The 25,517-nt window shown below is 29.9% G+C and overlaps 1 protein-coding gene across 1 annotated transcript; it reads left to right on the forward strand.

Moving 5' to 3' along the window:
* Nucleotides 1–16,968: 16,968 nt before the first annotated feature.
* On the forward strand, nt 16,969–24,262 carry LOC145334644 (uncharacterized). The gene is made up of 7 exons (XM_080180180.1): nt 16,969–17,097; nt 18,369–18,465; nt 19,013–19,113; nt 20,092–20,172; nt 21,898–21,960; nt 22,867–22,962; nt 23,593–24,262. The coding sequence occupies exons 1-7, from the start codon at nt 17,045–17,047 to the stop codon at nt 23,735–23,737; spliced, it is 636 nt and encodes a 211-aa protein (XP_080036306.1). The 5' UTR covers nt 16,969–17,044; the 3' UTR covers nt 23,738–24,262.
* Nucleotides 24,263–25,517: the final 1,255 nt, after the last annotated feature.

Here is a 25,517-nt window from a genome sequence, read left to right on the forward strand (position 1 = left end):
CCTTTCTTACATGTCTACATAACGTATTAAAATTTCATAAAGATCCACCGCCGTTTTCCCGCCAACCGCCGACTGCGGCGGCTGGCAGCTGCCAAGTACAGCTGCAGCCGCTGAAATTTATATTTTGACATTTCAAATATAAAATTTACATAAAGATAAACATTTTCTGCAAGAAAAATTGTTCTTCTAGCTTCAAAAATAAGAAAATTACAGCCGTTTGAAATTTTTAAGTAAAAAAGGACCTAAAAACAAAGGTTGTTAAATAAAAGGGTGAAGGAAGCAAAAATTGACTTTGACTTACTTAAGGTCGGAAATTCATCATAACACAGGGGACTTGTACAAAAAAAATTAGCCCTCTAGCTCTAATAGGAACTGAGATAATATGGGGGGGCGTTGAACGCCCCCCCCCAGACTGATTAAGGTGCGGCAAGGGGCCCGACTGTTAAGGGTTAAAGTAAATTTTATATTAGAAATCTCAAAATATAAATTTTTTTATTCGGTGGCTTAACAACTTTGGGGACTTTTACTGAATTTGGATCTACTATCTATAGTACAAAGTAGAATGATGTCTTTCTGTCTTTCTGTCCGTCCATCCGTCTGTCCCTTAAGATCTCAGTAACAACAGAACCGATCAGATTCTACTCTTCAGGGTATATACCTATTGGTCCTGTTGTGGTTTTAAGCTATTTTCTTGGGGGGTGGGACAACCCCAACCCCCCAAAAAATGAAAATTCTCCCCCCCCCCAAAAAAAATATTCTGGTGATGCTCATAAATTATGGGCGCAGCACCAGAATTTTTATTTTTTTTAAAATTACCTCATGGGGCAAAGCTCCTAGAGGCTAGGGGCGAAGCTGCTAGTACTTAATAACCTAACCATTCAAAATCCAATAAAAGTCCCAAAAGTTGTTGAGCCAGCTAATAAGAAAACGTTATCATAAAACTTTGGGGACTAGTGTAATAAACAGTCCATTGTCCACCTCTCTCTATGCTAGTTCCCAAAGTTTTACAATAACGTTTTCATTTTTGTTTGCTTAACATGTTTGGGGACTGTTATTGAATTTTAATTGGTTAGTTTATTTAGTATAGTGTCAAAACGTTTCAACCACTGAAGGCAAATTACAGTAGGGGTATTTTTGGGAATGTACATCCATTTATCGGCTATTGTCTTAAACTCATCAGATCACTGGTGGCGATAAACTTGAATTAAAGTACCTAGAGGTTTTGGACCAGCTAAGAAGGTAATTTCAGTTCAATGTTCCCTACCTCCCTGGGTACAATAAAAGTTGTCTAAAGGGAGGGAAAAATGGACGAAAAATTAAATAAATTCTGTCTATAATAACATGAGAAAACAGAATGAGAAGGACAGTAGCACCCTGTAATCGTTAAAACATTTGACGAAGCTTATTATAATAAGAGTTATGACAATATAAATTGATAAGATACATACAAAATGTTATTGCTTCTAAGTGACGTTTTCTACAAAAAGGGTTGGTAGAAGTCTATATGTATGTCTAAAATAATCACTCTTATGGTTTGCAGGTTTCTATAACTATGTCTTCATAATAATGCCTATAATAAGGGAGGGTTTAAATTTCAGTAGTACCCAAAGTTTTATAAACATTTGTTGGATTTATAATTTTTTTAAATTAAAAACTGGCATTGTCAAAACTAAACAGCCAAGATTAGTTGTTTATTGCATCTGTTTTTCCAGTTTTGTTAGTCCTGAAGGGGCGAAGGCCCAGTCTAACAAAACTGGTGTTCATATTACAACTTTTTACTTTACTATTTGTAGAAAAATGTCTATAATACAATACAATACATGGTTTCAAGTATGGATTAGACGGGTCCGATCCAGCAGATATTAATTGGTTTTGTAGCCATACTGGAAAATCATAAAAAATCATGGACAGAATGGCGGACAGGCAGAAAAGTGAATTGTAGAGTACCATCGCATTTTATTCTTTCTTAGTTATTATTCGTATCCAGAGAGGGAGGAGACAACTGACTGTTTATTACAATAGTACACAAAGTTTTACAACAACGTTTTCTTATTCATTGGCTTTGGGGATTTTTACTGAATTTTGATTGGTTGATTAAATTGTGTTTATAAACGTTGGAACCACTAATTTTAATCTACAGAAGGGGTTATTAAGAGCGTCATCATTATGGATGTGCATTAATTTATCGGCCATTGTCTTATCTCTTTATATCCCTGATATGTTTCATAATTTTATTTGTTTGCTTTGCTTAAAGGGACTGTGAACGAAAAAATTTCTCATCAGATTATCAAACCTTAACATCATATCATTAATATAATCTCAAATATAGGGCAAAACTGTCTCTTGTTTCCTTAAAAAACGGCTTTTTCCAACGATTTTTACTATGTCCAAGTTTGGGGAAAAAATTTCCTGACTATATAAATGTGCAGTTAATTGTCTTTTTTTCCTTCTATAGCTAAAACTAAACTTTTTGACATAGTTCTCTATTTTTCCTAACGGTTAAGCTCACCTTTAACAATATCCTTTCTGTAAACCAATGTATAGTTACTTAAAAATTGATAAAGTAATATTTTTTATTGAAAACCAAATACAATAACAAAGCTAGAAACAGGTTATTTTATTAGTATCCAAGTAACTTTAGATGGCCCATCTCTTGCCCACCTTTATTTACAAATTTGTAAATAATAAAGGTGCAATATTTCTTTATAAACAGTCTGATAAAAGTGTAAACTAATTCTTCAAAGTAGGTTATTTATTGTCCAACACAATAAAAAAGGATATCATTATTTTAAATAACCTATGAGATTCAACCTGTTGTAGACTTTGAGGTATTTTTTTGTCAATAATACAAATTTAAGATAGATCTTTATTACCTAATTACTACGTTATAAAAAAACTAATTGGCAATTTTATATTACAAAATAAATTCCTTAACAGTAACTAAATTGTTTCAACTATATATGACAAGTTAAATACCCCTACAAACATTTTAAGAAACAAAAACGTTCAGATTTTCCTTGTTTTTTCCTTTTTCCCTCCCAAAATACCATAAAATCAATGCATTATTCCTATATATTTTTGTTAATAGGACATTTTTGGTTGATCAGTGTAGTGAAATGTGCTTAGAAAATGTTAAGATTTGATAATCAGATGAGAAATTTTTACGTTCACACTCCCTTTAAGTGAAAGCTTTTCATTACATTAGGTTTTATTAAGTATGTGTTATAACATATAACATAGGCCAAAGTTTAAACTTTATCTGAGAGTGATAGGACAATGGCAGATTGGTTATCATACCTTTTTACATAAAAATGAAATGGTTTGGCAAGGGTAATTAATATTCCATTGTCCTTTACCATTATCCCAAAGTTAATTAAATCTATAAGGCCTTTGATTCTAATTTATTAAGCTATTTGAAATATATTTAAATCTATTTTTACAGTTTTAAAGAATTACCTTTACATAAATTCAATCCACCTACAATAAAAGCTAAAATAGACAGGCAAAACTTCTGAATTCTATTTTGTACTTCAGTTTGAATTTTTATTGGTTTGAAATAAATGCACATTTAAAATAATCTTTGTCTAAGAAAAGATAAATATACCATGCGTAATTTTGTTTTACTTTTTGGGCTGATTATTATCACTGAGAGAAAAGAAAAAATAAGTATTTTTTTCTGTTGATTTTTTGGTATTTGTGCATATAAAAGGAAATGGAATTATCCTCTTAGAATTTTTTTTTATCAATTTTGAAAATTTTGGTAACTACCCCCTTCCTCTGAGTGTGACTCTCATTGGTTGGAGTTTTTTTTAGCAAATAGCATCATGGTTCGTTTTTTATTAAATGAATAAGTTAGGGTACAATGTTTGGCACTTTTGATATAAGTAAATGATAATAAAAAACCCATAAAATACGATAATAACTTCAGAAAAATCGATGAAAATAGTTTTATACTAAATTTTGGTTTTTTATTGTTTTTGAAAAATGTCATAGTAGAAGATGAAAAATGTCGTCTTAGTTTTTCTAAGGGATCTATATTCTCTGAAATCTAAATTATCAAAATATTTTTTTGGTAAATGATTATACGATATATGTCAAACATTTTATGTTTATCAGAAAAAATATTTTAAATTATAAAGTAGAAACTTGAATAATTTTTCTTGTGGAAAAAGTTTTCTGCTAATGTTGATAAACATATGTCTGCTAGCATTAAGATTTTTGTACTGCCAATACATGTTGGGTTTTATATTTAAAGAATTTCTTTAAAATGTTGTTTTTTTACCTTGTATACCAATAATGCAATATTTGCTATCAGGAATTTAGGTACATTAAAAAATCATATTATAAAGCATTTGAATTAACAAAGGTTATGCTAATATTTTTACCATTTAAGTTTATTTAATATTAAAAAAAATATCACAACCCTCCAAGTTGTAGCTACTTTTCCTGGACATATGATTTGAAGAATATGATGTGATGTAATGTCATATAAGGAAATTTTAATATTCATTAAAAAAATGTTATTTTTGCATATATGAAACATTTTAATGTGTTTGATGGCTAAAAAGAAAGATAATTAAAATTTATTTCATATTATATAGTTTAAATTACATAAGATAACCTAGAAATAGTAAAAAGGCCCCTTTCTTTTTTTGTCACAAAAGAGAAATTAACAAAGATTTTTATTAAAAGACACCTTAGTGTAAAAATTTAAAAGTTTAAATATGGTCACAAAAAAATTCAATTAGTTTATTAAATGTTTCATTTTCATCAAATAATGATTAAACTCTATTACAAAGAATAAAGTGTTAAAAGATGTTCTTGTTTTAATTTTAAGTAACTTAAAATGCATTTTAATACCTTTTAATGATTTATTTTTTAAAACATCATTTTATTAAATGTTATTGATTTTTAAAATTATATATTAGAATGTTTTTAAATTTTGTTAACATTTTGTTTTAATTGTAGAAAATTGGTAATTCTAAACATTCAAAAAATGATTTCATTAAATTTTCATCACTTAAATTGCATGTTTGATGAAATTTTCAACTGATAATTAAAAAAATTGTTTAAGTTTTATTATATTTTACTTTGAATTGTTTAAAAAATATATTATTGTCAAAAAAGGAGAAGTTATCCTCAAAAAAAGACCTAAAACATGAAAATTAACACTTGTAATGAGATTTTTTGCTTTCAGGCTTAATTTTAAGTAATTATGGATATTTTTTGTAAAAATGATTTTATATAAAAAGTTTTCAAACTCGATTTAAGTAGTGGTGCAAAAAAAGGTTGCAAACTTTTGCAATTTTCTTGCCAAAAAAATTTTCTTGGATTTTAAAAATAGCAAAGGGTGTTATTAGACGTACTTACAGATACAATTGCTAAGTCAATTTGGCCAAACACTAAAATAAAGTTTTTACATCTGAGGGTGGAACAGTGAGCATAGCAGATTTTTTTTCAGATGCCTATAAATAAGCTGAATGGACATTTGAATGTCAGTTGCCCATGGCTTGTGGTGCAGAACTGTGATTCTGTTCACCAGACTAATGAGGCTTATTTCTCCACTTACCCTCCCTCCCACCCCTCCCTTCCTTCCTGTCCAACATAATAATATTTTACAGAAAAAAAATATTTTGTTGTTGGGGGGGAGGGGTGTTACCAAAATTTTAAAATAGAGGAAATTACCAAGGAAACACCCAAATATGCCTTTTTTTCGTATTTTCCTTGAAATATAAAGATATCTTAAAACTGATTGATTGGGCTTGTAAAGGAACCATTTGAGTATCTTTGGTCAAAAAAGGTCTGATTTATGAGCATTTTTGACCAAGTTGTGGCCAAATAATAATGAAACATATAAAAAGGTAGCACACTTTAAATACTCAGTCATTTATAGTAAAAGTAGCTTATATAAGTTGAAGTGAAGAAAAAGGAGGAGTAATAATTGATCCCTTCCTTCCTGTATGCAGTTTATGAAAAAAATTAAGATTTGACTGATATAAGCCAAATAAGCAATGTTTTTCATTGATTACCTGTAAGTAATTTATCAAAAATAGCATAATTTGTTATATAAGCCAAATAAATAATAATTTTCATTGATTGCTTATATGTAATTAGCGGCTTCGCCCCTAGCCTCTAAGGGCTTTGCCCCAAGAGATAATAAAAAAATATAGTACTACTGGTGCTGCTTATAGTCTAATGTGTTCCCAAGAAAATTATTTTTTTTTTGGGGGGGGGGAATTTTCATTTTTGGGGGGGTTGGGGGTGTCCCAACCCCCAAGAAAATAGCTTTAAACCATGCAAGAAATACCATGCTTTAACTGCTGAAAGACTGCAACAAGTTGACCCAATACCCCAAATTTGAAGTCTTCAGCTTCTATAACAAAAAAGTTCTAGGCATTTTAAAATGACATTTTATGTACTATGAAAATTTTGAAAGAATTTCAGTGCTAATGTTAGAAATTTTGAAATTGAACTATGTGACCTAGAAACAAAATTATAAGCTTAATTTTGTCATAAATTTAGGTTGCCAGTAACTAATTATATTTTTACAATAAAAATACCCATTTTTATAGTCACAATCATTAAAAAATATTAAGTTTAACTCGCGTTATACTGAGTGTACTGTAGCCAATCAGAAAGCTGAATCAGCTAAGCAACCAAACACAGCTGAGCTTGTATTAGTTTACCCCTTTGTTTCCTCTATGATTTTGGTTTACAAATGCAATTTAAATTGAATTTTTTTCATAGATTTTGACTATGAAATTTTGTGTTTTTATTTTAAAAATATAATCAGTTACCACCAATCTAAGTTTCTGACAAAGATAAAGTTATAATTTTGTGTCTAGGCAACATAATTTAATATTGGTTTTTTTTTATGAGCATTGAAAATCTTTCAAAATTTTCATTGTACATAACATGTTTTTTTGAAATGCCTACACTTTTTGGTTATTGAAGCTAAAGATTTTAAATTTGGGGTATTGGGTCTAATTGTGGCAGTCTTTTAGCAGTTAGAGCATGGTATTTCTTGCAGGTGCCCTTTAAGGGTACTTTTAGGGTCTCAAAGTTGGACAAAATAGTAGGTGTTAAAGATCGACCTAAATAAAAATTGGTAAGACCTAGAACTAATCCGTAAAAACCTTTTTAACTAAGAATTGTCCATACTTTTCAAATCGGTTGAGAGCTTTAAAATAGAGTTAATATTTTTTTTAAAATGTCCAGAGTTGGTGGTGGGGTATTTTCAGGTAATTTTGAAAAAAAATTTAAATTTGATTTTTAAGGTCCATTTTCAGGTTTTCAAAAATTCAATATGGGCTTTTTAAGAATTAGGCCAAAAAGTGGGTAGGACAGTGGATTTTTATGAAAATATTTTATTTTTAAAGAAAATTTTTGCAAAAAAAATAAAATTTCCCATCTTTAAAAAAAATGATTTTTGATATAGAAGGAATAGTCTAATCCTTATGAAATTTTTTGTGGATAATCCCTCAAACCTAACCTAATTATGTTTGATTGACTGTTTTTCATTGATTTTTTTTAGGTTGAAAAAAACGTTATTGGTTTAGCCCCCCTGTGGGGTATTAATCAGTAACGACTTTAAGTCCAATTATATCAAACTTCTACAATCCTAGGATAACCTGATAGTCTTTTCCATAAGCTTTCTAACATTCTTGGTTTCATTAGAAAATATTAAACTGTTTTTAACCTATTTTTAAATGGGGTGTCAAAAATATACTAGGACTCCTATAGAATCAGACTGCAGAGCCCAAAGGACTTAGGAAATCTTCTACAAATCCCTTATCCCTTATCCCTGCTTGTATGTTTGTACAATATAGTTGAGAAATTTTTTATGTAGATTTCTAAAATGAGGTTGAATTTTTAAAATTTAGCTTTTTTGTATGTTTTTTTTAAACAAAAAATTTAATTGACACATTTAGACAATTTTCCACCATCTGAAAAAAGCTTTAGATATTTTTTGATCTATACCGCCTTAGAAGAGTTTTTTAATTTTGAAGATCAAAATTTTCAATATAATTTTAAAAACATTTAAAACTTTAATCTTCTATTATTTCTTTTACTGCGATTAAGTTTTCAACTAAACAAAATCTACAAAACACATTATACATTAACACTCGGTTTTTTTTTATTTCACAATAGATTTAATAAGTTTTAAACGAAGAACACTATGAAAACAAATCCAAGGCTTAAACAATAATAACCCATATTCTTAACTTGAAATTTTTGCAGCAGTTAACAATAATTATTTGATATCAACATCACCCTTTAAATATTTCCCATGTGTTATTTTGTAATTTAAGGCTTAAGTATTTTAAAACCCTTTTAAAGAGTATTCCTTTATAATTCTTGACTTCTATTGCATGCAGACACTTGTAGTATGGGCTTACAAATGTTTTTGTATAGGTGCTTTAGAGGAAAATATTGTAAATACTCAATTTTATTGATTTAGATCTAAAATACCCTAAATATCATCAAAAACTAATAAAATTTTTACTTACGTTTTCCCCAAACGCTTTTATGAAAGAGTGTAGTAAGCATTAATCAATATAATCAAAAGAATCATTTTATTGGGTCAATGTTGCCAAAATTCTAATACTATTATGGCCACAAATCAAACAAAAAACAAATCACAAACATAAAACATTCTTTTACACACGGTCAAAATAAAATTTAACCATTTTTTTCCTATAATAAGAATATAGAAATATTTATATAAAAAGAATGGTGACACTTATGGCGGATTAGAATAAGTTTTCTCAATAAAAAGACGACATTTTACATCTTAAGGCGGATTTTTCCTAAATTAACCAATTAATTTTTTTTTATAAAAAACTATAAAAATAACTTATTTTTCAAAAAAAATAATTTAATTTATTAAATCTTTAAATAAAATTTCACAAGATTGTTGTAACACTTCTTTCATATAATTGATTCTAGGAGGATTTGCAGAAGATTTCCTAGGTCCTTTGAATTAAGTCCCCTATAAACATTTTTAGGGGAAATTTAAAAATTATTTTTTAATGTTGCTCTGGTCATTTTGACTAGAGTAAAAGGTCTTTTTTACTCAGGGTAATATTGTGGCATTTGGAACAATTTATATATAATTCACTTTATATTGATACAATAAAAAAACATAACTCTGTTCAATGGAAATATTTTTTTTTCTAAAACAATTAATTTCATTGAAAAATCTAACATATACAATAAAACATATAATTCTAAAGTCTGAACCAATAAGAAGTCTTCTTTCATTTCAATTCTTTACATTTCAAAAAAGAGTGTTTTCACAAAGTGACTCATTTCCAATGTAGTTAAATAATTTTCATTTAATCAAAATGAAAAGAATGAAAACCATACACATAAAACATACATACTTTTAAAAAATATTTAAAAAAATAAGTTTGAATAATCCTATATTATATCATATTTGTATAAGTGACAAAAATAAATTTGTTGTATTGCATAAACATTTGTTGTCATCTTACATTATTAATAATATATTTAACCCTTTACAGCTGATTTTTATGTGTTTTAAATAAGTGATAGAAAACAAACATGATAATGTTAATTCATTGATATATTGTAAAGAATTAACTTTTTAATGAATTAATTTAGATGAAATCAAAAGGCCTAATTTTACTCTATACCAGAATACAATATTTATGAAGCAAAACATTCTAAAAGCTATGAATTTTAACCAATTAAAAAAAGAGCTTTTGCTCTGATCACAAAGGACCACAGCAACAGTAAAAATTAATTTTTAAATCCCCCCAAAAAGTTTATTGGGGACTTAATTCAAATTTAGGCTCTGCAGTTTGATTCTAATGGTGTCATAGTATATATTTGATATATGTTTTAAAAATAGGTTAAAAACAGTTTAATATTTTCCCTATTTTCTTTCTTCAAAAACTGAAAAAATTACCGGTTTAGTTCGCCCTCACCCTAATGCAAGAAAATTTAACTCTTTCATTTTGTACAAAAAGAACTTTTGATTAATTGTTTATAAGAAATTAATGAAAGTTTTTGTTTATTAGGCTTTTATACCAAATCATGCCATTTGTTGATAAATTACTTTCAAGCAATCAATCAAAATTTTTGCTATTGTCCAAATCATGGTAATTTAAAAATACTCATAATCAATCAATAAATACTATTGCTTATTTGGCTCATATACCAAATCATGCTATATTATGATAAAATACTTTTAAGTAATCAATTTGATTGATTAGCCATAGTTTTGTATAGTTTTGACCTGGAGTAGGCGGAGACACTTTTCCATAGAAATAGGGCTATCAAGCTCCATATTCAAGTACATTTTGACTTGACTTGCTATCTCATAAGATCTACTCTTACCTTACCCTTGCCAAATATGGCCCAAATTAGTCCCAAATTAAGTCATGGTAATGAATGACGCTCTCCAAAGAGGAGCTTGGGTTAAAGGTAGTACTGTAAGTAAGTGACTATTGGGTATCCAAACTTACTCAATAATCCCCATCTTACACAACCAGGGGATGATGCATGATTAATGTTGCGAATGAGAAATTAGAGTCAACCTATAGAGAATTGAACTTGAACTCTCACCAATTTAGCTCAGTGTGCTACCACTAAGCATGACACCCCTACTAAGTAATCAATCAAAATTATTTGACTTATATATATATACAAAATCAGGCCTCCAGGTGGTCTCTCTACAGGTAAAAATGAAAAAAAAAAAATTTTTTTAAGAGTTAGAAGTCAGCTTATGAGACAAAATATGTATGTTTTTTCTTCAAATATGTGAATAACAACAAAAAAGAAGCATATTTTGTTTTATAAGTTAACCTTTAACCCTTCAAAAAAAAATCTTATTTTTAATTTTTATCTGTACAGAGACCACCTGGAGGCCTGAAGCTCCGGAACCTGGAGGCCTATCCAAAATATCTTAAATCTGGGGGAAATTCATCATATAAGAATGATTTTATTCCTAATAACCTATCCTCTCAGTCCAAAGATAAAGCCTATACACCAGGTTTACGCAAATGTGTCAGAACTTCCCCCCCCCCTTATTACTCCTCCTTCTTTTTCTTCACTTCAACTCATACAAGCAACTTTTACTTTAAATGTCCATTTATTTACTCCATCCACTTTTAACTCACAAATCAGACCAAATTGTTCAGTAATTGATCAGTAATTTACCACAAAAATGCACAATTAGATCAGCAACTAACCTTAAGGTGCTTACTTACACGGTGAGAGATTACTAGGGAAATATTAAGATGAAATAAATTGAACAAAAAAATTACAAATATATACAATTGAATTAATTAATAAACGACTTTCTTAAAATAATTTTCATTACTCATTTGATACACTTTTAAAAGTATTTTTTTAATAAACAAAACATCTTTTATAAAAGGCTCTTTGTATGTTTTGTTTACTTAATTAAGAATATACAACAATGTTTAAATTATGTATAAAATCTATGCTTTTTTTCACAATTGACATAATTTTAAAATGGTACATTTCTATTATGTCGATGTTAAAAAAGTAATGGAAGATTACAGAAACATAGATATTAAAAATGTAAACCATGATTCTAGTTTCGCCTCTATTGAAAGTGGAATCTTACATTTCAAAAATCGTATCAGCGTTGAAGATATCTTCACCAAGAGAGGCAAAAGTGGAATCTTACATTTCAAAAATAGTATCGGCGTTGAAGATATCTTCACCAAGAGAGGGGAAAGTGGAAGAGTAGATAACAGTTTTAGAGGGTCCAAACCATAATCATAGATTATGTTTCTGCTTCTATAAAAATGGATTCAACTCCCTAACAGTACAATGAAACAATAACTAACATTTTTAGGAAAAAATATTATAATAACATTATGTTGATATAATGCGAGCATTAACGTTTAACATGGTTATAGTAAATGAAACTAATTTTGATGGTAGAAAAACAAAACAAATGACTATATAACAAGGATGACAACATCCATAAAAGCGAAGCACTGAAACGGTAGGACAAAGGGACATTAACACTTGTATAGTGTCAGAACTGAATAATCAGAATATAAAAGTATAAGAGTCGAAGCAAAATTGTAAGTAAATTTGTTGAAAAACTGCTTGATACAGAATAATGTTTATGGACATACTTACATTTTTATAGATTATAGAGTTGCTTTGCTTTCAACATTATACTTTGTTGTCCCAGGAATCAAAATATCAAAAATCAGATCAATCGGATGATTAGATCACATAAAAATTTGTTGTTAAAAAAGTAAAAAAAATCAACATGTTAAAAATGGGCGTACGGACTTTCTTGTAATTATTATAGAGTTGCTACGCTTTCTAAATCGTACCTAACTACTAAAGGACTCACCATGCAAAGTTTGAAATCGATAAGACAATTCTAACATGTCTAAATTAACGAAAAAATCTATCCGTTTATGACGGACGGACGGACCGACCCTAATTATAGAACAAGGAATATAAATATACACTATACAGTCTTATAATATAAAGTAGTGAGGTTAATTTTGTCTGAAGCTAAAGATCTCGGAAATAGCTTGTCCGAATGGGGTTTGTGTTCAAGGGCTTTATAAATGTCTAAGGATGGTTTCTATCTACTTTCCTGTCTCTCCCGCCTACCTTTAGATGTTAGAGATGAAGTAACTAGTTTAAAACAAAATAATTTCAAAAAATATTTTTTAGATAATCTATATCAAGTACCTTGGCCTAAAGAAGGTGGATTTAAAAATCAGATAGGACTTCAAGACATAGGCAGACATAGGTTATCAAAATAAAAATGTAAACCTATATAATCGTATAGGCTTCCATTTGTTGCTAAACAGGTATACCTATTTATCAAATTTCTTTTTTTGATTTTTTAATATTTTAAATGCAAAGTAATAGCGGGGAAAAGTAAATATCTAAATTTTCATATTTTTATCAAATTCTATTCAATTTTCATGAGAAACCTAAAGATATTCTTAAAAATTAAATGTATTTATCTTGTAATGATGTAAACAAAGCATTTCTAACATCTACATATTCTTTTTCAGGAATATCAATAAATATATATTAAAGCATTTGACAGATAAAAAAGAAAGAAACACATTTTATCCAACGATTTAAAAGAACAGACAGTCATGTAGAGATGGACAAACAGACAAACAAACATTCCGGGAAGGTCAGTCGGACGGACAGACAAAGTATAGCAAGCAACTGCATTCTTTATGTTTCCTTGTTTTTTCCCTCTTAGTTTGTTTATTCTCTCTGAAGGGAACGGTTAGATCACTCCGTAACACACTTACACACACATACACACAAAAGTGCGCGCACACATACACACACAAAGCGCACTGGCGGTCACCTTACTACACCTGAGTGCACTACAGTTAAATAGTTGCGCTTTGTCAGTTTTACTACAAACATAATAGCAATAGTTAGATACAACAATATATTTTTGTGTTTTAGGAGGGCATTGATGTTACAATATTATTTGGATTTATTCAGATAAAGCATTTTTTTTCAATAAAGATATATTTTCAACAAATATTTGATTTCAATTGACCAAAAAAATAAAACCATTATCATTAGAATAAAAATAGTACATAAGATCTTCCAACACAAAAAACTCCATTGATGTATCTAACTAACTGAACAATACTTTATCTGTTTTTACTTTTCATTGTTAGTCATTAGGTGTGTTACATATTGTGGTGCTTTGTTAGTGGCAAAGCTGCTCTATAACTTACTTTTTAAAAAAGGTAAGTAGATATGCATGCATGTCTGCCTTTTCAATTTCAACCAAAAATAATGATGTCTGTCTGTCCGTCTAAAGCTTAAGATCTCGGTAACCACTTAACCGATCTTGCTCTACTCTTCAGGAAAATAAGGCTACTGGTCCTGCGTTGGTCCTAGGCCATTTTTTTGGAAGGAGGACAATCCTAACCCCCAAAAATGTAAAATGCTTCACTCCTCCTAAAAAAATTATTTTTAAAAAAAACTTAATTTTTTGGCAACCTCTAAGGCCAGTGGTGAAACCGTTAGTTTTACATTATCATTATTACCAGAAATTTCAGCAGCTAATATGTTTTACAATATTAAAGTGAAATGTCTTGGATGTTTTTTTCTAAATTCGTTGCTCATTAAGCAAAATACATCCTTGTGTGTTAAAGAAAGTGAAATTAATAGCTTTCAATATTGCAAATTTGGCCTTGAATGAAAAAAAATCTAAAATTTTGACTCGCCGGCAATTTTTTTGTTTGTTTGTAAACAGATAAGTTTTTTGTATTTTTTAAAATGTGACACCTCATTTTTTTCATTTTTTATTTCTTCTGCAATATCTGTTTCTTTTATCTATAATTTTTTTTCTGATAAAAAATGGAATTAATTAAGATATATTTGAATTTAATTATTCATGCCATTAGATGACAAAGTAAGCTTTTTTCGTTTTCAACTTTCTTCAGTTGGTTTATGCTATTTTTATCTAATAAGATTAAAACGTATATAATTTCATATAAAAGATTTGTATAATTAAATAAATCTTCCTACGTTCCTATACTATTTTAAAGCTATCAGGTGAAAAAAATTAGGAAACTAAAAAATGAGTATAAAACTATTTATTTTCGGCAATCGTTTCTTTTTATTTCTTGCCTTTAATTAAGGAAGGGGGTGGTGGTACATTGGGCTGTTTATTACACTAGACCTCAAAGTTTTATAATAACGCTTAAAAACTCTGGTGACTTTTATTAAATTCAGAGTGTATGGTCAAGTGTCCCAACGTTTCAACCATTATTTGTAATCTACAGAAGGATTTCCTTTGTGTAACATTAATGGGGAAGTAAGTTTATTTATCTGCCATTGTCTTATTCTGTGAGATCCCTGCTTTTTATTACATCAAAAGATGATGCAATATAGTATCAAATGCCTTGTTTATATCATACTGCTAAAAAGTCTGTATTATATGAACTTTTTCAGTAAAATAAAGAAATATGATAAATACATTTTATATACTTAAAATCTAGTTTTCCTTGATTTTTCGTCAAGTTATTTTAAAGTACAAATAGTATAAATACTTATGAGTCTATTTTAGTGTGAGTTTCTGAAAAAATTGAAAAAATGTATTCTATAAAACAATTAGCTGCTAAGTGGAAGTGCTTGAATAGTTATTTGGTATGCTAGGGTTATGAGGCTTAAAGGGGGTGAATGTCAATTACATTTTTTATTTAGGGCGGGGTTCACATCCCCTATTGCAATTTCTATGGAACAATAAAATAGTATGAAAAAAATAAATAGCAATAAAGAAGTGTTGAAAAATAGAGACTGCTAGACAAAGATCAATCAATCAAAGGTTTGTCATATATGGTATATGGCCTCTCCAAAGCATTTTTGTTTTTGAATAAGTTTTGTCGAAAATTTTACATTTTTTTCCCCAATTTAAATATTTCTTAAATTCTTTTTTAACTTTACGTACTTGTCTATAGTATTGTCTACATATTGAAATAATTTTGACATAGTAAAATATACAGGCTCGAGCTACAAAAGATTTATTGAATGTTAAAACTGTAGAATGTTAATCAGGCAGAAAGATGCTTCTTTTAAATTCCACATTAGGCCAATATACAGGGTGGTCAGGAAAAAGAGGGAATTTAAAGTTAATTATATTTAATTTGTAATTTTATATATAAACTATATACCTTACAGATACGCCAAGGAATTTAAGGGTTTTTATTTTAAAACAAAAGAAATATATAAAATTAAATCTCTTACTATATTCCAAACATATAATATCTAAGTGCTCAGAATTTAAAGTGGGGCAAAAATAACATAAAACTATCTTATGGCTTAAATCCAGAAACAAAACAGCATAGAACCATCCAAGGCCATATGCGAAACATCCTTATAAAAGGAGATATTAATTAGTTCAGTAGTTATTGAAATTTGAAGCTACAGACAAAAAAACCTTACAACTAGGATAAATAAATAAATAAAGGGTATATACATTCTATGATACAGGGATAAAATAATTGACGACAGATTAATGTACCCCAATAAAAATTATTGTTCAATTCTACCTGGTAAATTAATTAATATTTTTTTAAATATTTCTATTTTTAAATTTTAATCTTTTTAATGGACCACCCCATATAACTATAAACACATTTTTAACCTGAATAATAAAGGATCTGCCACGTGGACTAGCCTTAGCACCTGTCAAACATACAGAGACATACATTGTTCAGATTATATCTTTATTTAGTTATGCCTTGTTAAAATTCAAGGTGAATATTTTTTTCAAAATCACATCAATAGTAGGAAATATCATTAAAATTTTATCTTTAAGAATTTAAAAAAAAACTATTATTATATCGAATATGTTATTAAAAATTACAAGGAATAAGGAAGGGTGATGACATTGGACTGTTAAATAAACTGGTCTCCAAAGTCTTTTGATTACGATTTCTTTTTCCTTACATTGAAAAGATTTGTGACTTTAATGAAATCTTGATAGATTAGTATAAACTGTCAGGCTTTTCCAACAAAATTACCCAACAGCAGGGTAATTTTGTTTATCATAATCGTGAGTTTGTCTTAATATTTATGATTTATTTGTATCTATTATGTTTTAAACAGAAATAAATTTACAAATCATTGTGAAAATTTTAAATGGAACTGTCTAAAATATTATGAAATTTAAGCTAAAATTTAATATTTTAAACATTTTCAAGGTTAATTTTTTACATTATACATTTCTTTTTAAATTTTTTAAACTTAAAACTTCTGGGAATTTTATTAAATCTTGATCATTGATAAAAGTTGTCATTGTCCAAACTTTTCCTCCAATTATTTTAATCAAAAGAAAGGGTAATTTTATGAAACATTATGACCAATTACATTTTTAAATGTAAAAATCAAAAAGTTTATTCATTATGATATTTTGTTAGATAATTTATTTCATCATAACAGAAACTTTCAAAACGTATTTTTCATAAAGATTCAAAATTTTTAGATAGCTTTTAGATTTTAAAATTTTATTTTAGAGGCCAAAATGTCTGAAAGACCGTACAGAGGTTGTGAGATGAGGTACCCAGCCTCTGCCAGGTTAGTTAGTATTATTCTTGTTAGGGATCGGTGCTTTCTCTTAAAGTTTTTTTTCGAGCAATGAATGCCTCCCTCAACCTTATTTTAGAAATTATATGAAAGTTGGTTCATCTCTAAACATACGGTGCTTTAACCTTGCGGGGCTATCCAGACCCAACATAACCTAACTTAAAGAAATAAACGAAATGCACCAACATTTTTTAAATTTAAATTTCACTTTGAGGATAATTGCCAGGAAGATCAATAACATTTTAGATAAAATGTGAAAAGTGAATCTTTCAACAATTCTGACATATAAGTAACAGCTTGTCTATTTGACTGTCTGTCTGTGTGTAGTGAAGAATCTCACTATATTCTGAACTTATATAATTATTCTTTAAGCAAATTTTGTCTTAGGTCAAAAAAAGGTTTTAGTTATATTGGGGATGGTATCATATTCATCACCCTTCCAAGAGTAACCAGCCCTAAAAAAAGCAACCACTACCATTTTCCTCTAAGAATTTAAATTTAAAAAAGGGGTCAACCTCCCCCCCCCCCCCCCCATTCCACTCTCAAGTGCCCAGAGAGTTTTTAGGATCAAACGGCAATGCCGATAGTAAAAATTATAAAGGAGATGTAAAAAGATTTAAGCCCAAATTAACCCTTTACAGTCGGGCCCCTTGCCGCACCTTAATCGGTCGGGGGGGGGGGGGGGGGGGGGGGGAGGGCGTTCAACGCCTCTCCCTATTATCTCAGTTCCTTTTTTTAGGTCTTTTTTTACTTAATACTTTATGTAGACATGTAAGAAAAGTTTAAGTTTAAAATTTGAAGTCTCTAAGTCAAAAATTGCGGTAACAGGAGCCTTATAAAGATTTCTAGAGACCTGGAGGATCAGGACCTGCAGGATCATACCTGGAACCTGAAAGTGACTTGAACACCTGTATTTCATATGAGGATGTACTACTAGAGGATATTTTAGTATTTTGGTATGATAAAATGCTTTGTTTTAGTCAAAAAAATATTTTTGCTCTTTACCTGGATGACCCTGTCAGGTTTGCTGGCATCCTGTGCCCGCCAGGATGGAGAAATTCAAAAAATTCCAACTCTCAGTTATGTGTCATACCCATACTTAAAAAGTCACGCAGTTTGGGCTCTTTATCTTTCACACACAGAAAATGAGATAGAAAAAACCGTTAATGGTTAAGGTGCAAAAAAAGTTATTAACATACCAATAGAGAGGTGTGTTCCTAAAGATTTGTGTAGAAAAGCCTTCCAACAATTGTATATTGTAGGTTGGCCTCCCTGCCTCCCCGTCACTATGAAGTGTACACCCCTGAAGGAGACTTGGTTTTTGATGACGTCATGCACAACACCAGAGCTAGATCTGTGGTAAGCATTTGTACAAAACAAAAAAATTTTGTTATAGCTATTGCAGTAATCTCTTTATAAAGATAACAGGATCTGTTTGTGTTTGTCAGTCTGTCCCAAAAGAACTCGCTAACTGCTGATATGGTTCTCCTTTACATCTTTGCTTCTCATAGGTTCTGGGAAAGTTTTGGTGGAAGGTACTGCCATTCTTCAAAGACAAATCACCCATAAAAAAAAAATTAACATCGCCTACCCACTCCCCACAAAAAAAATTAACTAAAAATCCCTTCACCCCCTCCATCTTCAAGAGCCTTCTAGATGCCTCTAAAAGATATGTTTGATTTTAATAATCAATGCCACAAGAATTTTGAATAATTACTTAGAGAAGAAAAAAATATTACTTTGCAAGGGATGACAATAGCAAATTTTTTTGGCTGTTTTTTAAAAGCAAGTTGTTTAATAATCTTGAAGCAAATAATAACATGACGAATTAATTTTATCCCAAAGATTATTCTGTGATTATATGCTGAATTAGTTATTTTATACCTCTTCCACATGTATTTGTTAGGCTCGTAGCAGACTGAGCCGTCGTGATGTACATGAGAATCCTTACTACAGAGACATGCTTCATGGTGATAGGGGTACCTCTCCTGCTAATTTCTTCCCCAGGTAGATAGATAGATAGTCAGATAGATAGATGCACAGAAGGATAGATATGTAGTATTATTCATGGTGATAGGGGTACCTCTCCTGTTAATTTCTTCCCCATGTAGATATATAGATAGATAGATAGATAGGTAGATAGGTAGATATGTAGTATGATTCATGTTAGAGACAGGGGTACCTCTCCTGATAACTCCTTCCTAAGGTATATAGATAGATAGATTGATAGATAGGTAGATAGATAGATGGATAGATAGATATGTAGTATGCTTCATGGAGACAGGGGTACCTCTCCTGATAACTCCTTCCTAAGGTAGATAGATAGATAGATTGATAGATAGGTAGATAGGTAGATAGATAGATATGTAGTATAATTCATAGTGATAGGGGTACCTCTCCTGCTAACTTCTTTCCAAGGTAGATAGATAAATGGATGGATGGGTGGATAGATTGGTATGTAGATGGATATATAACTATTAATTTCTTCCGAAGATTTAGCTAGAAAAATTGATGATTAGATATAAAGATAGATATATAATAAGATAGGAAGTAGTATATTGAAGGTAAATTTCTAATTTCTTTCCATTGGATAAATGGATATGTTACCTATGTGTATAGACTTAATTTTGTATTTAATTTTTGGATAAAAATCTTGGCTAGACTTGACTATTATAACAGTTAGAAAGATAGATAGATAGGTAATCAGATAGTTGGATTGATGGATAAGTGTGATGCTAACTTCTTACTCAAATAAAAAGAAAGACAAAAACTTTGTTTTTCTCTTATACAATGTGAAACACAATATATTTAGTAGGATATTTCTTTTTATAGTGCTTATTTTTTTCGGAAAAGGACAAATGTAAACTATAGCAATTTGATATTGTTGTATTTTGTTACGCTATAGCATCATAATCATATGTCCAAACGTCCGTCTGTCCTATAGTTTCTACTTCAGATGAACATAATTGTTTTTGTTTTGTTCAGATCCGCCTCAGCCTTCGCCAGAGAAATTATTTCCAGAAGTCCCAGCCCTTGCCCAAGATCCATTCCTGAAACTATTAACAAGTATGATGTAGATAGATAGATAGATAGATAGATAGATAGATAGTTAGATAGATAGTTAGATAGATAGTTAGATAGACAGTTAGATAGATAGTTAGATAGATAGTTAGATAGATAGTTAGATAGATAGTTAGATAGATAGTTAGATAGATAGTTAGATAGATAGTTAGATAGATAGTTAGATAGATAGTTAGATAGATAGATAGATAGATAAATAGATAGATAGATAGATAGATATATAAATAGATAGATAGATAGATATATAAATAGATAGATAGATAGATAGATAGATAGATAGATAGATAGATAGATAGATAGATAAATAGATAGATAGATAGATAGATATATAAATAGATAGATAGATAGATAGATAGATAGATAGATAGGTTGATAGATATATGTAAAAAATCAAACTAATTGTACTTAAATTTAAATTTAGGAATGAAGCCCCTGAAATTTGATCCTTTACCTGAACGCTCTAATTGTAAAAGTTACAAGAAATTTGGAGAACAAATTTCAACTAAATTTAGCATTTACAAAAATTACAATTTTCTTTCGGAGAAAATAAATAAACAAGAAATTGTGTTTTCAATACCTAATTTAAAAGTGTGTACTTTTGAGATTTAGAATAAACGTTTCTTCGACAGTTTACCAACTACTGTTTCATTTAGACCTAAAACAGACTTTAAACCAATGCTTATGGTTTGTTTAGGTATATTATGGGTCCCTTAGGAATAATATCCCGCAGGGTTTAAGCTGAAGTTGAGTGAAAATATCCTTTCTTTTATTAAAAAAAAGATAGCTATAATTGCTTATATTGTCAATTATGTCTATTATAGCGCAACAATAATAAGCTAACAATATTATTCAGAAAAAAACAACAATAAATTATTATAAAGATAGGAGATTTCAAATCCCTGAACGTAATATTTTCTTAACATATTGTAATTAGATTTTCATTTTAAAAAAAAATTTTTGTAACAAACATGGAGCTATACCCCACTTACAGATTAGATTTGCTACTAACTAATTTTTAAAAAAAATTTTTGTTAATTGTTAATTCTTAGATTTTTAGTATATTTTTTTGGACAAATTTCACCTTTGAACTCAGATAAAGTTTTATTTTCTGCTAAATTGCTTTCACTATTAAACAACAAAAATAGTTATTTTTTCCAAGATAAGCTTTTCCTTTAAGAAGCTGTAAAAAGTTGTGTTTTTATCTTTATGTTAATTTAAAACTTTTGTCATTTTGACTTTAAAACAGCATGTGATATAATAAAAAGATTAGTTAAAATAGTAGATTTATAATACTAGATGGGAGCTATCAGACATGATAATCTGCCAAACGTGAAATGAAAAGGGATTTCTATTACATTTTACTTAAAATTCATTCCAATAAGGCCCACTCGTGCAAAATCTGAGCTGGATCTTTAAATCGTTTAGTGGTGCGCTAAATCGGGGCGATTCAGTTCACCCTGGTTTGGCGCGGCAATGGCACTCATTGAGTGCTATTGCCGCGCCAGTACCGTGTCACGGGGCGCGCTGGTTCCATTTTGATTTAAAGATTGAAATCTAATAATATCTAGGGGCGGCGAACTGGATTGCCCCGATTTAGAGCACCACTAAACGATTTAAAGATTCAGCACTAAACAATTTTTTAACAAAAAATATGTTATTTACTATTAATATCACACATATGATAAGTAGTAGTTAAAAATGTGTGTTTAGGATGAATAAAGAAATGTACGAGGAAGTTAGAGAGAAGCTTCACACCTCTAGATACAGAATTATGTAAGTTTTAAGCAACAAGGACAATTGTGTCTGTAAGTAGTGCAGCAATGACAGGATAAAATAATTTGTAAAGGAAATAAGAACACTAAAAACAATAATCCTCAAAAAATGTGAGGATGGGTATGGTCTCGCTAAACGCTCAACTGATATGGTTCTCCTATTAAAGTAATATATATAGGGTGATAAATAGCTATGCAACCATCTCCCCTCTTAACTACCTTGTACCCTCTTTGGGTTTAATGAAATTATTTCTTGTCTGCAAAGTTTTAGGTCCTTGAAAAAGTTAGACAGGTAGTAGTTATCTGTGTATACATCTATACTATAAATCTATTGTTCTCCTTTACAATGTACCTTCTTGATGTCCAGGAAAGATTTTTTAACTGTTTGGGGAGGGTATCACAACCCTCCTAAGGCACAGTGTCCCTAGAAAAAATGCCCCCTTCACCCCACCTCCCTTTTTTACTTTTTCTTTTTAAAACTAAATTGAAAATAGGGGGGGGGGTTCTATTTAACCTCTTCTCCTTATTTCTAGTGCCTCTAGGGGCAAAGCCGCAAGTAATATAAAAAATTATCCAGGTATCCAGAGACATACAGAGGACAATATTCCAGCTATAATATGAGGTGTATAATATTATTATCTAGGTATCCTGAGACATACAGAGGACAATATTCCAGCTATAATATGAGGTGTAAAATTTTATTATCTAGGTATCCTGAGACATACAGAGAACAATATTCCAGCTATAATATGAGGTGTAAAATATTATTATCTAGGTATCCTGAGACATACAGAGGACAATATTCCAGCTATAATATGAGGTGTATAATATTATTATCCAGGTATCCTGAGACATACAGAGGACAATATTCCAGCTATAATATGAGGTGTATAATATTATTATCTAGGTATCCTGAGACATACAGAGGACAATATTCCAGCTATAACGCAGTGTTAGGCAGATGTATGATCAATGATGACAGCCCCGGTTTCAAATATTACAGGTATTGAAAGTTTTACAAGCTACAAGCCCTAACAATTTGTAATCAGTTTATTAGGAGCTATCACACACTGATATTACCCCACCCGCATTATCAAACCTTTAACTCTGTGGAACAAAAAATAAATATTTAGTATTGAAAGCTGAAAAATTCAGAACAGTTTTAGACAAAACATCATGAAATAGAATTGAATCCAATAAACTGTTTCTTATTTACTCTAAGATTGTTAATAGATTTTTTAGCGCAGTCTTAATAACTCTAGTAACTTTTTAAATAAAGATATAGAAATATAAAAGACTTGAGTGATAAGTGATATGTTCAAATTGAAATAATTTCAAAGGACATCAAGAGTATACAAATATCTTATGTGGGATATCCTAGTTGTCCTTCACAGCCAAACGTACGGACAAACCATAGAGAATCTGCAATAGTAAAAAAAATGAAATGAATTCATTATTACTTAGATCTTACACCAGATTTGAATGTTCTCTGATAAATTGAAACTTACAACAGGCTCGATGAACGAACTGACTAGTAAACGAGTTATATGTTAGCAAGCTAAATCGGTGACAATTTTTCTCCTGCAATAATATCCACGTATATTCTATATTAATTATACTTCTACAATTCCAGGTATGGAAACGATTACGCCGAGCTGCCCGCCAAGCTACGCTCCCAGTCATCTGTGTACAGAACCAAGGCTCACGACGTGGTGTATGTGCCCAGTAAAGAACAGATGGTGGTCAAACCTATCCCCCGACCTGTTAGATGCCGTTAGATGGATTGTTCATTTTTACCTGTCTAGAGTGCCCTAGCAAAATGGGGATAGATGTCACTGCGTTTGGCCTACCTATTCTTTTGACGTCAGGAACTAACCTTTACCCTATCTCTTTTATAGGGGGTTTACTTTCCCCTTCCCTTTCTCTTTCCCTCTAATATGACGTGAATAGAACGGGTAGGCCAAAAGCTGTGACATCTATCCCCATTTTCCTAGGACACAACTACAGTTATTTTTTAACAAGGCTCAACAGCAGCCATTAGAACAGCCGTTTGGCAGCTTGAAAAATTTCAATAATGGCATCTGTCGAGCCCAGGATTATTTTTCTTTTAACTCAATAAACTTTAAAGTAAAAATCATATTCAATTGTAAATAAAAAAAATCTTTATTTAACTTTTTGTAAAAAAAAATTTCATTGTACTTTTAGATAGGTGTACCTAATATTTTAATTTATATTTTCATTTAAATATTATTAAATCTTTAACAAACAAAAAAACATCTATGAAATAAACGTTAAATTTTAAATGTTTTAATTTATTATGAATTTTATCTGTATGTATTTCTATCATTAAAGATCATGAAAAAGCATTGACTGCCGTTCGAAATTAAATTTTTTAATAATAATAAATGATAAAAAAATATTGTAATAAAATATGTATTAAAATAATGAAAAATAAACTTATTTTTCAAAAAATGACTTTTATTAGGTTTTGGTTGGATTGTTAGTAAAGGCTACTCTACAATTCAAAGGGTGTGTAATTGTCTATCTTCTAGAGTTGGAACAAGAATAGTTTTTTCTCGTATTCATTCGAATCCGGTGGATAGGAACCGGTTCTCATCCATACGAAAAAACTATGTCTAGCATCGTATTATATCCAGTTTTCTACGAATATAGAAATGTACAATCATAAGATTAAAACCAGTTTTTTTAGCCGGATTCGAATGATTACGAGAAAAATTCTGATCATGATTAGCATAGTAATTACTGGACGGAAAATACAGCTGATTTTGTCCAATAAGACATTTGAGGTAAATCGTCAGCTTAATTTTATTCTAAATATTGTCATACACATAGATTTTTCTCAAGGACTCGTGAACAAACTTTAGTCATAGAGCAGCTGTATAACTAAAAAAGGTGTAAAAGTAGGAAAAGATTTTGTTGGCTTATAAGTACAAGGTTGCAGGGAGTAAGGGAGGGGACAATGGGCAATTAATTCAATATGAGAGTTTTTTTCTGAAAAGCAATAAAAACGAGATTTATCCAGAAAATTGTAAAGGGATCATGGTAATATAATTTAGAACAAAATTAGTTCTAAGAAAAAAAATTATTCACTTGAAAATTAAATTACCAGTACATCACAATGTAGTACTATTCTGTAATTAATCACTAGAAAAATCGTGTTTAGAACTTTGTAAACCCTTCTAATATATATTTAAATGGCACCTAAATTCAAGGGGCTCTTAGATTGTTTAATACATAAATATTACAGTAGAGTTTCTATACATGAAATGACATTTTGTTGGGAAAAATATTTGTTTAAACCAGCCATCTAATAACAAATTTTTCTGTCTGCTATATTCAAAACTTACTCAGCTAGTTAGCGGGGCATTGATGCGCTAGTACCCAAAGTCAGAGAGAACCTGCTGAATTCTTGCACATTCCCTTTAAGCCAGTACCCAAAGGTTGAGACTCTTAAAAATTGCATATTCGATCCATTGTCCCCTCCCTTACTCCCTGACAAGGTGGTCAATTAGTAGGTGTTCGATAAAAACAACAGAA

Source organism: Acartia tonsa, chromosome 12, assembly GCF_053477335.1.
Source record: "Acartia tonsa isolate MP-2025a chromosome 12, ASM5347733v1, whole genome shotgun sequence".
Taxonomy (NCBI): domain Eukaryota; kingdom Metazoa; phylum Arthropoda; class Copepoda; order Calanoida; family Acartiidae; genus Acartia; species Acartia tonsa.